This window comes from Asterias amurensis, chromosome 13 (assembly GCF_032118995.1).
Source record: "Asterias amurensis chromosome 13, ASM3211899v1".
Taxonomy (NCBI): Eukaryota; Metazoa; Echinodermata; class Asteroidea; order Forcipulatida; family Asteriidae; genus Asterias; species Asterias amurensis.
Window position 1 is genome coordinate 13,600,589 of NC_092660.1, and position 15,610 is coordinate 13,616,198.

At 39.4% G+C, this 15,610-nt stretch overlaps 1 protein-coding gene across 1 annotated transcript in view; it reads right to left on the reverse strand.

Moving 5' to 3' along the window:
* The window catches only part of LOC139945859 (uncharacterized), a 68,476-nt gene that overhangs the window by 4,757 nt on the left and 48,109 nt on the right, over window positions 1–15,610 (reverse strand). The window contains 14 exon segments of the mRNA XM_071943351.1: window positions 1,402–1,471; window positions 3,267–3,407; window positions 4,333–4,533; window positions 5,570–5,794; window positions 6,801–7,007; window positions 7,678–7,864; window positions 8,626–8,873; window positions 9,245–9,454; window positions 10,109–10,392; window positions 10,947–11,111; window positions 11,833–11,941; window positions 12,791–13,006; window positions 13,413–13,581; window positions 15,056–15,238. Coding sequence (XP_071799452.1) covers window positions 1,402–1,471; window positions 3,267–3,407; window positions 4,333–4,533; window positions 5,570–5,794; window positions 6,801–7,007; window positions 7,678–7,864; window positions 8,626–8,873; window positions 9,245–9,454; window positions 10,109–10,392; window positions 10,947–11,111; window positions 11,833–11,941; window positions 12,791–13,006; window positions 13,413–13,581; window positions 15,056–15,238 — 2,615 coding nt within the window.

A 15,610-nucleotide genomic window follows, 5' to 3' on the forward strand; every position in this document is an offset into this window, starting at 1 on the left:
AGGCTGCTTTACATGTACATCAAGTCCCAATTTCATATAGTAGAAAATGTTGTTTTGCATTTAGCAAAACAAGCATGAAACTACTCAAAGACGGTACAGGGGTGGATTTCACAAAGAGTTTATAGGACTAGTCTCATCTCGAGTTAGGACCAGTTACTCGTCCTAACTTAGGACTATCAATGCAATTTGTGTATCTCCTAGGACTAGTCCTAACTAGTCTTGTCCTAACTAGTCTTAAAGTTAGGACTAGTCCTAACTCTTTGTGAAATCGACCCCTGGTTACATGGAAAATTGGCTGGTAAGCTACTATTTTGCTACAAAACCAAAAATGTTTTGTGCTTAGCAACTCCATGATATTTGACCCCAAAGATACAGGGAGGATATACAGAGATTATAACTATATACAGCTGATTATAAATATTATTATTAAGGTAAACAGTTATGAATATATACACAGTTTCAAAGGTAAGTACTCATTTGGATAACTCCTCTAGTTTTTGCGTTTATAAAACTTTGAGTTTACAAGGAGGTATGTGGAGAAGCAAGAGAGGCAAAAAAACAAAGGCAATAAAACAAAGGCAGAAACAGTGGACAAAACATGCAGTGATTTCATTCATTGATGGTTACTTCATGTCTTTCAGGACAGTTACAAGAAAAGGAAGATTTGGCCATTTGACAAAAAGTAGGAGTACAAGGGCTGAGATATGGGATGAGATAGACTTCAGGCTATTTAAGAACAATTTGGATGATTTTTCTGAGCGTCAAACATTTTTAAAATCGGACTTAAGTAGGAAGAAAAACAAGCCTTGAAAACACACAAAATTACCAAAATGCAGACTGAGCAACTGAAATATATCAACAACAAAGTTACGGGGTGTTATGAAAAATATGAAAAGCAATCGTAAGAGGGGAGAGGTTACCAGCACTATTCAATCTCAGCCGAGATCCTCAGCATCCGGCTCCAGGCCTGTACGCTTCTTTTTTGAAAGGGCAAGGGCACCAAGGCATTTTCTACTTGGCACCCTATCAGAAAATTGTAAATTTCTACTACTATCATTCTAAGGGCACCAAGGCAATGACCAGGGGGCATGGAGACAATCGCCTTTGTTGCCTCCGTGATGTCAGGCCTGCGGCTATACATTTACAAAATAACCTCTTAATAAAACAAAACCAGACTAAAAAACTTGAACCCATTTTCATAAAAAGTTGCTCCAGTACAAAAAGTAGCTAAGCGCAATAAAAATATACCAGCCACAATATTATTTCAGATCTATCATCTGTAACTGGTATCCTTAAGGATACCAGTGCTATATAAATTATTTTGATTGATTGAATGATTGATTGATATCCTGTTCAAGTACATCGAGCACTGTACATTTTGTTTTGATAAATTATCTTTACCTTGCAATAATCTCAGGGGAGAATTCTAGATAACTGCGTCCCATGAACTGCGGTGTTGAATAACTGAGTGCTGTAGAGGTGAGGGAACAAGAAGACAACAATGGAATCAACAATGTTTTCAATTTTTATTACTATACCTCATACATATTCATGACCGAGAGTCGAGTTCTCATTGGTCCATTTATCATCACGAGCCAGGTGTTAATTTTGCTTATTACCAAGCGAATAGCTCCCCGGGCGCTATTCTACTTGTCATGCGCTTTACGAATGTGGTACTGTTTTGTATAAACGCGCGAACAGCGCTCTCTCTAGTGACATCCAACTCATGAACAAACTTATCATGCGCATTTTATTTCACAGTCATCATCTTGCTCACAACTCATGTTCTGGTAACTGAATATGTGTGAAGTATTGACCCATTGCACGCACGTCACACGCGGCGACTGATGCCACGCTCATCATGTTGGTGGGCAGTTAGGTTTACGTGTATTAACGCCGCGTCGCCTAAAATGCACACTTCACTGCATAACGCACAGCATAGAGTTATATATAAAAACGCAAGATTTTTCTGATGATGACGTCAGGTGAAATGGGTCAATAGTAAAACAAATATAACATGGTTTATTTCGGGTGACTAGTCGATGAGCTCCCCTCGGTATTGGAAGTTGACAAACTAGATCCCTCGGCTTCGCCTCGGGAACTAGTTTGTCAACTTCCAATACCTCGGGGAGCTAATATCGACTAGTCACCCTCAAACCATGTTATATTTGTATATCATCAAAAAGCACAATAAGCACCAATAACTGGATGAATAGGAACTAATAACAAATGTCCATAAGGAAAGGTTTGTGGTAACACCATGTAAAAGTTCTGAAAAGAACTGTTGGTTTCAACTCACTTGAGTTGAAACTAACATTTTTTTCCCGAACCACCCAAACTCACTTAGAGATGGCATAACCGCTAACATTTCCCCCATGCCAATTTTCAAATCCTACTTAAAGGCAGTGGACACTATTGGAAATAACTCAAAATAATTATTATTTTAGCATAAAACCTTACTTGGTGGCAAGTAATGGGGAGAGGTTGGTGGTATAGAACATTGTGAGAAATGAATCCCTCTGAAGTGACATAGTTTTCGAGAAACAGGTAATTTTCCACGAATTTGATTTCGAGATCTCAAATTTAGAATTTGAGGTCTCGAAATGAACCATCTAAACGCACACAACTTAGTGTGACAAGGGTGTTTTTTCTTTCATTATTATCTCGCAACTTCAACGACCAATTGATCTCAAATTTTCACAGGTTTGTTATTTTATGCATATGTTGAGATACACCAAGTGAGAAGACTGGTCTTTGACAATTACCAATAGTGTCCAGTGTCTTTAACAAATGTCCAGTTTAACATGTGGGAGGGAACCCCCAAAAGAGAAACGCCATGTAATCAGGTAGGGATTGAAAACTCAGGGAAAGCAACGTCTGAGCCAACCTGAGCCCAATTTCATAAAGCTGTTTCATAAAAGCAGAAAATTTCTCTTGAACAAATTTCTTTGCTCATCAACGATAACTGTATGGTATTTTGGCCGGTAACCTATTTTTGCTAAGCAAGATTCTTTTGGTGCTTTTAAAATCAGCAAGTTTTTGTGATTACATCATTATTGTTCGGCATAGACTTGCGTCCGTGGCTGCCTCCTGATTGCGCGCCTCGTGATTACACGCTTTATGAAATTAGGCCCTGATCCTTGTGATTATATGAAGAAGAAAAAACTAAGCAATTTCAACAGACTTGCTTAGAACAGCAAAGTAAACAATTACCTTATTGAGATAATTACAAAATAGGAAAAAACAAAAATAAATTTTAAACATACCATCTGAGCACGTCAATCCAGTAAACCTGAAAGTGCACAGACAGATAGCGACTCCGTTGTTGTCATGGTAACATGAGCCGCCATTTTGGCACTGTCTGGATGAGGGAAGAGACTCGCATGGTGTGATCTCACAGAAGTCACCTAGCATTTGAATTCAGACAATAAACATTGTTATAGGATCTTTAGGGTCAATTCCATATTGAGGGGTCAATTGCCATGCTGCCAAATTTTTAACAACATTAATGGTGGCTTCTTATATTTAGCGCTCACATCTGTCATTCATTGCACTCAAGGCACTCAAACACTATTACCCTCGGTCACTGTGCGATTTATTTCATTCCCTAAACCATCTCAGCTCCCTGGGGAGTTACAAAGTCTGTGTAGCTAAGTATGTAGTTTATCAAGCTAAAACAATCACAAGAACCATCTCTGCCCTCACAGGTACCCATTTATCCTGGGTGATGAGAAGCGTTTCTGGTTAAATTTGCTCAAGGACACAAGTGTCATGACCTGCTGGATTCGAACCCACACCCTGATGACTTAACCACCAGAACATGAAGTTGACGCTCTTAACCATTCAACGATGACACCAAAATTTTATACCTATTGTCAACATTAAATGTTCATGTTTGATTGTTTGTCTGGGTGTTTGTGATATGTTTGTGAACTTGTTGGTGTGCCAAGTCTGTTTTTTATATGTGGGTTTCAGTTTACTTGTTTTTCTGAGACTATTCAGTTTGTGTTGTGTTGTGTAATTAGAATTTTTTTTTATTTTGGGGGTTGAACAAAGAATTGACTAGAGTGGGATTAAAACCAACGACCTCCGGATTAACGTGCCAGCGCTCTACCAACTGAGCTATCTAGCCCTATAACGCGGTGTCCATATTTTGTCAATATCTTTGTTCGGGGTGCCAGTCAGAAGCCATTAGAATTTTAACTGATAAACATAAATACCTAAATAATGATCCCGTTAAAAAGTGGATATCCGCTGTTGGATATCGAATATATAAATATTTACTTTTATTTTTTAACAAACTAACAAAATGCCAAAGAAGTAAAGTCTTACCGGAGAACCCCGGTGCACAGTTACACCGGTAACCCTTAGCATCTACGGCATCATCAGCGCACGTTGCTCCATTGATGCAAGCGTTGTTGAGATTACAGGGACTGGTATCCTGACATTGGGATAATCCTAATCCTAGGGACGGTTGATCCAAAGCCTGTTGCTGGCCATTGATCTCCAGACGCCGGATGCAACCAGAAAAACCTATTTTCAACAATAAGAAAATATTTTAATTTGATTTGGGTGTGAAATGGTTTATTCACAAATAAAAATGTTTTTGTGGCTAGCGGCCAAATCAAAACATTTGTACATGAACAAATTTAAAAACTTTAAATACAAAGACAAGATTGGAAATAACAAAGAAAGCAAAAAGGTCATATAAGCAAATAAAACATTACAATTTTTGTTTAAACAAATTTTAAAATGGTTTATTCTTAAATTTCAGGGCAGCTGGATAAATACTAAAAAAATAATAATAGTGGGCATTTATAATGCGCCATGTATGTCTGACAGACACTCCTGGCGCAGGAGAGATGCAGGAGCGAGTGGGCCTAACAAAAAAGTTTTTAAATGAGTTTTGAAGCTTTTTTGTTCGTTTAGGCTTTAAAGGAACACTTTGCCTTGGATCGCACGAGTTGGTCAAAACAAAAGCGTTTGTAACCGTTTTTTATATAATGCATATGGTTGGAAAGATGTTTTAAAAGTAGAATACAATGATCCACACAAGTTTGCCTCGAAATTGCTTGGTTTTCCTTCTACTGTGCGAACTAACACCGTTAGTCGACGAGGTTAAAGGAAAATCACGCAATTTTAAAGCATGTTTGTGTGGATCATTGTATTCTGCTTTTACAACATCTTTCTACCCATATGCATTTTATAAGAAACGGTTACAAATGCTTTTTAAAGACCAACTCGACCGATCCAAGGCATCGTGTTCCTTTAAAACAATCTAAAACATACAGCAACAATGCCAGTCCATCCGAGTCACTCCCAAGCTCCCACGAGTACCTATTTTTTAATCCTGTGTGATCTTGGGTGGAGAGAAGCAATTATGGTAAAGTACCTTGCTCAAGGTCACAGGTGTCGCGACCAACCAGGCCAGGATTTGATGACATATTCTGTAAATTAACTTGATTCCCCTACCCTAGATCGCTCGGTCATGACACCCCAGTAAAGCAAGTCAATGAATCAAAAAGAAAACAATACACAAATTAAATAATGGGCAAACATATGAACCCACCTCCAGTAATACCAGCCCTGCTTGGTATGACGACACCTTGGCCCACACCTCCGATGTAGGTAAGGTTACCAGCACTCAATCTGTTGTTTGGACCTAGTGACTGACCGGTAGCCATGCCTAGCTCGTTGTCCAGTTTCAGCTGGCCTCCGGTTGAATCTCGCACGGCGTAAATCTCGTGCCACTCGCCGATCCTCACAGGGGTGTTGCTGATGATGTTTGCTTGGCCTAGGAAAAAATTCAGTGTTCATTAATATCATTTCATCCTTTTTTCACACACCTTTAGCTTTAATACAAAATTGTAATCTGTGAAGTTTTCCCGACATACATGTAATACTCAAACTTCAAAATAAAACTTGCAAAAGTGAAATAAATTTACATAGTTGACATTTTCCAGTGAGTCGACCAACCACAAGATATTATGTTTTAAAGGCAGTGGACACTATTGGTAATTGTCAAAGACTAGCCTTCACAGTTGGTGTATCTCAACATATGCATAAAATAACAAACCTGTGAAAATTTGAGCTCAATCGGTCATCGAAGTTGGGAGATAATAATGAAAGAAAAAAAACCTTGTCACACGAAGTTGTGTGCGTTTTGGATGGTTGATTTTGAGACCTCTTAGTTCTAAATCTGAGGTCTTGAAATCAAATTTGTGGAAAATTACTTCTTTCTCGAAAACTATAGCACTTCAGAGGGAGCCGTTTCTCACACTGTTTTTTACTAGCAACCTCTCCCCATTACTCGCTACCAAGTAAGTTTTTATGCGGATAAATATTTTGAGTAATTACCGATAGTGTCCACTGGCTTTAAGGCTGGCATAATTTATATATCATATTAACTGGTCAGATAGTTGGAAGAATAGCATTGTATGAAACTAAAAGACACAATTATACTATAACGAGAGATTAAAAGGTAAAGTGTTCCGAAGTTTAGGTTTACAACATATTTTATGAAGAAATAGTAAATTGTCTTTCTTAAGGACACATGTGTCAAGAGAACGGGACTCAAACTCACACTCTGCTGATCAGATTGTCATTATTTTATTTCATATCATTTAATATTCGTTTGGTTTTACACATATACACCTATGTATGTTAGCACTGCATACTCAGTACTTTCCCCGAGTTCTGTGAAAACAAAATCACAGGCATATTACTTTTGTGGAATTCAAACCCAGAACCTTTGCAATTCTAGAGCAGTGTCATACAAACTATATTCTTTGTGTACAAACCTGAGCCCAGGTCAAAGGTGAAGTGTACGTAGCTATTGACCAGACCGATCCCAATGAAGTCGTTGCTGTCAGCATTCCACAGTAGCACTCCACTGGTACCCGCTGGTTTGAACTCCATACGGATCATGGTGGACGAGGCCGGGATGAGGATGAATGAGTGGGCTTGGTAAGATGGCGGACTGAAGGACGGGATGGTGACGCTCGTTGCTACGGGAGGAAAAAAAAAAGCAATTATTGTCACTTTCAAAATTCTGCTCTTGGGTACAACATTATATCACTCGTTTACATCTCACATTTGCCCCATATTCAAAGCACTGTGACGGGTATGCTATGTTTTGAATTATGATATTACCATCTTACAGCAGCGGGTGCAGGGCATTATCTGTGGCCAACAGTACCACAAACACCGGGGCAATTCTTTCTCTTACTGATTTGTGTACTGGGTTCTTTTACGGCGTGACGTTGCCGAGCCGATAAGATCACCGGACTTAAGCTCTGGTGTTTCTGATCAGCAGAGTGTGGGTTTGAGTCCAGGTCATGACAATTGTGTCTTTAAGCAAGACACTTCCCATTATTGCTGCATCCTTCGGATGGGACATAAAGCTGTAGGTCCCGTGTGTTGTGTATAAATGTAAAATAACCCAGTACACTTATCGTAAAGAGAAGGGGTGGCCAAGTGTGCTTGACTGTTCGGCAATAACACATGGGTATATCAGTTATGATACAACAACCAAGTAGATTCTTGTTATTTGAAAGCAAGTAAGAGGCAGTGACCAACTTTTAGGATCTTTTTCAACCCTTGTGCTATCCTACCATTCAACATCATATTCAATTCAAAAGTTTCACATAATAATTCAGAATGGAAGTGACTACGTACCTATTTGACACGTCGACCCCGTCCATCCGACTGGGCAGCTACATCCAAACGTGTTATCGTTGATGACACGGCATTGACCATTACGCTGGCATGGGTTAGGGGAACATGGGCTGTTATCACATTGACCGATGTCCACACCACTTATTGCAGTCTGCCATAGGATTGGTGAAGCTACGGTACCACCAACCTGCATGGAAGATATAAAGGTCGAAATAAATTGAACACACGCAAGAAAGAAAACAAATCCAGAATTGCAAAACATGCAGAAAAGAAAATATGTTCTAGTCAATTTCTCTTTGTTCCACCCCAAACTTTCAATTCATTTCAATTCAGCTCAACATTTATTTCATAATGCAAAATGTACATGTATACAAGTAATTATAAAGGTCTATTGAACACAGATGTATAAAAACTTCTTGAATGATAATTATATGGGACATAATGAAGCAGAGAGGCAAGTATGGGAGCATATTCAAAAGACCCAAATCTTGTATAGAAATGCCGTATAGAACAACATAGTGGATTTCTGAACAGAACTCTGTTACAACAGAACGTACAGACAGGACAAACAATCAAAGAAAACGCTACTTAGCAAGCTAGGACAGAACAAGAGGGTAAACCATAACTAGAAACTCATAGAGGTGAAGGATGAAAAGAGAAGAAGCTACTCACAATAACTAGAGACAAGATGTTTTCTGTGAAAGTTCTTAAGGCAACTCACAGATGACCCAGACTTATAATCTTGCCATCACGGACGCTGAGCTCATGCGCACAATTTTTACGCACAAAGAACAGCCATCATCCAATCATTTGCCTCCTTTGACCCCAGTGGCCTTTTGACCCAAGTGAGGGTTTTTTTTTTAGCGTGTGATGTCACATGCAAGTGATCTAAACAACTCCATAGATGAGGTCCTTATAACATCTTAAACATTTTTGATCCAAACTGACCTGTAAATCCTGCATGCACCCTTGGAAACCAATGAAGAAACCCGTCTCAAGATGCAACTGGCCGTAGTCTGGCGCCCCGCCGACATACAACGGTCCAGTGATGGTCAGAGTGTCCACACCACTACCCTGGTACGTGTCCACTTGGTCATCTACAAACAAGTCGGCCGAGTGACCGTTACGCTGGAGTGATGCAGTGTGCCACTGGTTTAAGGTGATCGGCTGGGTGCTTAGAACTACCGTGATGTCACCTGCATATTATTCAAGTAAAGATAAAGAACAAATTGGCATTTAGGTTGGCGTTTGGTTATTTGAGAATATTATCAGAATTTTCCACATATTTAATTTTTGAGGACATATGGTGATATTGATTCATTTCACTAGGGCTAAAATCATAAAGTCTGCAAGCTTACAAACTTGCTAAGCACCACAAATCTTGCTAAATCAGAAACGGGTCACCAGCCAAAATTCCATTAAGTTTACATTGTTGTAACTGGTGCCCTACTCATTTTTTGCTTCAGCAGTATTTTCTGCTTAACAGCTTTATGAAATTGGGCCCTGGCGCCATCACTTTTGGAAGTCGGTTTTTTAATGTTTTTAGGGAACCTAGATTTTTACTAACCTAGATTATATCTCATCTGTACCATACTCCCCAGCATGCCCAGCGCCAGGAAGTTTCCCGTCGGTGAATTCTCCCCCATGTAGATCAGGAGTCCGTCGCTGGCCATTGGTCGAAATGTCAAACTGATACTGGTCTGTAGAATCGCTGACCTCACCGGGTCAAAGGTCAAGTGAGAGGCACCGGTGAAACTGGGACTAAGGTTGGAGAGATCTGAAAACAGAAGGAAGTATTTTTTATAAAGACTGGGTGGAAAAGGCGAAGGAAAAGCTTTTTTTATAAATCATGAAATCCTATAAATTGAGGTCAGTTCACAGCTTTGGCTTATTTTAAAAGTTATTTAAATTCCTTTGGATCAAGTACAATCGTGTAACTGTAATAATAATTCTTGAGTTTCTCAGTCCAAAATCAACGTCAAGCAGACACCCAAAGCACAATTGCTTATTCCAATAGCTTCAATTGAAATAAGAATGTCTATAAAAGTGTACAGAATCCCTAACAAAAATTGAGGCAATAAGTTGTGATTTTCTCTAAATGCAATGCCTTGAAAGTCCAGAAAATAGCATTTTAAGACCAAAATTGCTTATTTCAACAGACACAATCAAAATAAGAACAAATATATATATGTGCACAAAAACCTTCACAATAAATAAACCATTCTTTGTTTTCACACAAAAAAGGAATTACCAAAAATTTAATGCTGTGTTGAAAAATAAAGAGTATTGAAAAATAGAAAGTATCGAAAATAAAATAAAAAAATAGAGAGTATTGGAAAATAGAGTATTGACAAAATAGAAAGTTTTGAAAAGAATGAAACAAATTCACTCATCTATAGAGATAAACTTTTCTTTTAGCCTTCAGTCTTACCCTGATTGGTTTCACAGAGATCTCCAGTCTTATCGAACGGACACGAGCAGCGAAAGCTCGTCCCAACAGGTACACAAGTAGAGCCGCTAGCGCACCGTGTATTCTCAAAACAACCGTCGTGAGAAAGTTCACAATTGCTGCCGTGGAAACCGACTGGACACTGGCACGTGTACGAGCCTGGAGATGAAACACAGATGGCGCTGTTCATGCAGGGAAGCGCATCGCAGAGGTTCTCGTCACACTGAGCCACGTTCGCTCCACGCAAGGCCTCTGATTGGTTGAAGCTTTGGATGAGTGAAGAAAATAAAAAGTTTGTTTTAGAACAAACACACTTGGTGGAAAACGAAATTCTACAACTTTGATTCCATGTTATTCTTTTTAAACCACGATGAATTAAAGGGTGTGTGAATGAAAAGATAATAAAAATGAAGAACAAATCGTTAATATCGTAATAAAGCAGATGTTAAATTTGCTTCATGATTAAGGAATATATTTGTGACCAGAAGAGCGACCTATTTCTGGTCACTCACAGGCTCGAGGGGGAATAGACGTACACTAGTTACCGAATTATGCTTTTAATTGTGAAATAAGAACAGAAATCTGGAAAAGAAAGGAAGTTTTGTTGTTGCTATTCACGATTGCTATTCAAGAGAGGGCACCGTAACCGGGCACTATTTCCCACTCGGGAACTAGTTCCCGCAAAACAAGCGCGTGACTATATTAGTTCATCCCACGTGACCGTGTTTTAGCCAACCAGAATACAGAACAAGCAAAAGGTGTGTTATAATCTACATTATAGAAAATAAATCTAGAGTTTGAATCGACAATGTATACCAACCTGTACGAAAACCCTTGTATGGTCAGAGACAGAATACACCCAGTGAATCCTACATTGACCCCTGACCTCAAGGTCGCAGGGGTCAGGTCATCCATGCCACCAACAAATACCTCTGGTTGGACATTGAGTGAAGAGAGCTGACCAGATGAGGTTCCACTTTTTGTGCTACAGGGAAAAAATAAACAAATTTCAAAGAGCCGCTTAAAGGCAGTGGACACTATTGGTAATTGTCAAAGACTAGCCTTCACAGTTCGTGTATCTCAACATATGCATAAAATAACAAAAATGTGAAAATTTGAGCTCAATCGGTCATCGAAGTTGCGAGATAATAATGAAAGAAAAATAACCCTTGACACACGAAGTTGTGTGCGTTTAGATGGTTGATTTCGAGACCTCAAGTTCTAAACTTGAGGTCTCAAAATCAAATTCATGGAAAATTACTTCTTTCTCGAAAACTATGGCACTTCAGAGGGAGCCGTTTCTCACAGTGTTTTATACCATCAACCTCTCCCCATTACTTTTCACCAAGAAAGGTTTTATGCCAATAATTATTTTGAGTAGTTACCAATAGTGTCCACTGCCTTTAAAGGAGAAGATATTGCAACAAAAGTTCTGTTAATGAGCAGTCATAGATGGTGTATATGACATGATAATTTGGCTGGTAACCCCCGTAAGCATGGTCTTGTTAGAATTTTTTTGCTCTCTGAAATTTGCAACTTTTGTGAATGTTTTGCTAAGTAGGCACAATTAAGATACAGACAATAAATAAACATGACTTCTTTCTGAAATAATGAATGAGCTTTTTCAAATTCCAACAATTTTTATATCTTTAAATATCATTAATGAGCACTGTTTGGAACACATTGAAATAAAACTAAGGACTGACCTTTGACCTGAGACAGTCATCTGACTTGATCTGCCATCTCTCTGTACGTTAACTGTCACCCAACTATTGAGGGCCACAGGATCACTGATTATTCGCACCGTGTCGATACCTACGCAAGACAAAATAAGAAAAGTAATCAGCTCGCTGAATTTGCATTTTCTTGTTTTTACAAGTGTCTTACAAGTTTGAAAACTAGAAATTTACTTTAATAAATGTTAAATTTGCAACAGGGATAAAGAAAATGATTTGGCTTTTACCCATACACCGATTTGTGTAAGCACTGAAACTTAGTACTTTCCCGAGTTCTGTGAAAAAAAATCACAGTTATCTTACTCGAATGGGATTCCAACCCAGGACCTTTGCCAATCTAGTGCAGAGGTAAAAAAAACAAATAATATTTGAAATTTATTGTTAGGCCATCTGTTGTGCCTTCCATTATTAGTCTGTCTCTCCCTGTATAACCAACTTAACTCCTGGGACCATTTATACGGATTTGCCTCAATGAATGTAATGCGACCAAGCCAAATGAGTTGTTTGTCGGAACAGGCCAAAACAGGGATGAAGTTAAAAAACAAATTAAATTAAATTTACATTGGTTTTAACCATTTGAAAGTTATTTTAAATTTACATTGGTTTAAACCATTTGAAAGTTATTTTGTTCTACATAAAAAAAATGAATACACACTAATACAAACCGGACACTAAATAAAGTGATCGGTACTGTCCGAGTGTGATTTTTTTAATTTTTATGGACGTGCTACGGAAGTAGGAAGAAACTATAAATAAATAATAGACTTGCGGATACAACCATGTTTAAATCTCTTTTGTGTGAGTGTTGGCTCTGAGAAGAGCCGGTTAATTGGTCTTGATATTTCGGACAGTATACTCTGCTCGTCTTCAGCAGACGTGTTACGGAAGGTTTAAATTATTCCAAAGATCATTTTGAAAGAATCCTCACCAAGGTTGTATTCAAACTCCACCCTACTGTCCGTGAGCGACAGAGAGAAGAAATCCCCCTGTATATTCTCCTGCGTTGCGTACAGCAGGAGACCGGCTGGTTCCTCTGCTCTGAACTCCATGGCAATGGATAGGGTGCTGAGTACCGGCTGGAGCGGTGGCAGAGCGTACTTGATGTATGATGCACTGGTGAAATGGGGAACGTTAAAACGCACAGCTGAAAGAAACAAAGATATTTGTCATGAAAATAAAAAAAGTCAAAAAACTTGATCAGTGAATTTCTAAATCACACTGATCACAAGAAAGTGTTTTTAAACATATATACTTCATCATCGTATGAAAGCCTGATAGTGCCATCACTATTTTATTGCTTAAGGACACAGGTGCTCTGACTGGGACTCAGACTCACACTCTGCTGATCAGAAACACCAGAGTTTGAATTTGGTGCTCTAAACTGCTAGACCATGACGAGCCACAATTCTACCAATATTTTCTCAAAACTTAAATCTGTAACCAAAAATCTTTCTCCTGACTGGATACCACATATCATATTTGTATCATCAAACCCAAAATCACCACACAAATATTTCCCCTATCTGCTGCCCCCACTGTTTGACACAAACCTGTTTCGCAGACGGGTCCAGCAAAGCCAAGTGGACATCTACAGGTCGTCTCGCCGAATTGTAGGATGCATGTACCGCCATGTTGACATGAGGTAGAGAGACAGACAGGTAGCTGACAATCTTTGCCTCCATACCCTACGTCACAACTACACTGATAATCACTACCACTCTAAAAGATAAAGACAAAAACAAGAATTTAGGGACTGTTCAGTTTTACATAGCATCAGAAAGAATCTGGCCTATTTGTAATTGTCAAAGACCAGTCTTCTCACTTGGTGTATCTCAACATATATGCATAAAATTAAAATAACAAACCTGTGAAAATGTGAGCTCAATTGGTCGTCGAAGTTGCGAGATAATAATGAAAGAAAAAACACCCTTGTCACACGAAGTTGTGTGCTTTCGGATGCTTGATTTTGAGACCTCAAAATCTAATTCTGAGGTCTCGAAATCAAATTTGTGGAAAATTGCCGTTTCTCACAATGTTTTATACTACCAACAGCTCTCCATTACCCGTTACCAAGTAAGGTTTTATGCTAATAATTATTTGGAGTAACTACCAATAGTGTCCACTGCTTTTAAGGAGCCCTATCACAAACCAAGCCAACAACCATTTATGTATATCTATTTAATTATTTCTTTTGGTTGTGAAGCTATAAACTGACGTTCGCCCCCATGGAAAGAAGACATAGAAGGAAGTCACAAAATTATTCAAAGGAAAACCCATGCAATAAGGCAGGGACTGACAACCCACTATCCAAGTAGTGTCCCTGGTGGATTCGAACCGGGGTCCAAGATGTGGCAGGTAAGGAAAGTGACCACTTTATCAACCAGACCGGCCATGACAATGACTGACCACAATCAATCAATGGTGCTTAACTAGGAGCAAGTTCGAGTGTGCACAATGGTTAACTACAGGTTGACCATTTTGACTTGAACCCAGGCTGGTCGACCATTGGTTGACTACTGTGGTCAACCATTTGGAACCAGCCTCGAGACCATGGTTTCTTCACTGGTCCCAACAGCATGTTCCATTCTAACATGTGTTAAGGGCAGAGGGGAACCAGTGACACTTTAGCGAAAAGGTGGAAGGTTGACTAGACTACCAAACGAGTCGTTCTAGTGAGTACGTCACTGCGCATGTGCGTTGCTAGTCTGTGGTCGACCACTGGTGGACTAAATGTGCGCACTCGAACTTTCTCAAGGTAGCATTACCACTATAGCTCTTCCATTGAGTAAACACTCATGTTGAGGCTTAGCGACCGCTAAATGATGATGAGGCTTTTCATGTTTTCGGTTTTGTCACTAAATTGGTACATGGGAGGGAGGAGGTTGATATTGTGAAAAGCCTTTGAAGCGCCATGACAGCCCATCCAGGGCTATTTACACCACAGGGAGCTGAGGAAGATTACAGGAATGTTATTGGCCCAATAACTAGGGCACTAATTGTAAAGCACATTGATTGATAAGTCAATGTGAAATTCGCTATATAAGAACTAGTTATAATTGTTTAATGTTCTCCCATCCAATGACTAACCACAGTCAATGGTGCTTAGCTCGGAAGTAACACCACTAGCTTTTCCATTGAGGTTAATTTTCTTGATTCAAATCCTGTTTCTGTTTTGTTAAGCTAACATTCTCACCAATTCCACACAAGTCCCTCGCCCGTTGCAGTCCACATTATCGCAGGCAGCAATGAAGCAATTCTCAACATTTTCAGCGACGATAAAATCGCGGACGAGATCGAAGGAACTGACTCCGAGCTGTAGATCCCGAATGCATCCGTTTAGATTCCTGGTGGGGAAGGTAGCTGGTTGAACCATACCCTGGGGAAATAAAACCCAAACTGATTGAATGATTAACCTATTGATTAAAGAGGTGATCCAAGGTAAAATGCAGTGTTATGGTCTATTCATTTTCCAAATAGCTAGGGACCTTTTCAATCCAGTTGGTGGCATGTCGTTACCAAGCATTCATGCTCCTTGGACCCAAGCTCTGGTGTTGTAAGCGGCAGAGTGTGGGTTTGATTCTTGGTCCTGACACTTGTGCCCTTGAGCAAGTCACTTAACCATAACTGCTTTGTAAATAGTTGGGAAGGTAATGCATGCATTCTGCTCTACCGGCCAGGCTTCTATGGTGGATGATACCCAAGCCTACACCCCTATGGACTATGAAGGGAGTAACCCTTTTTCAGCCCC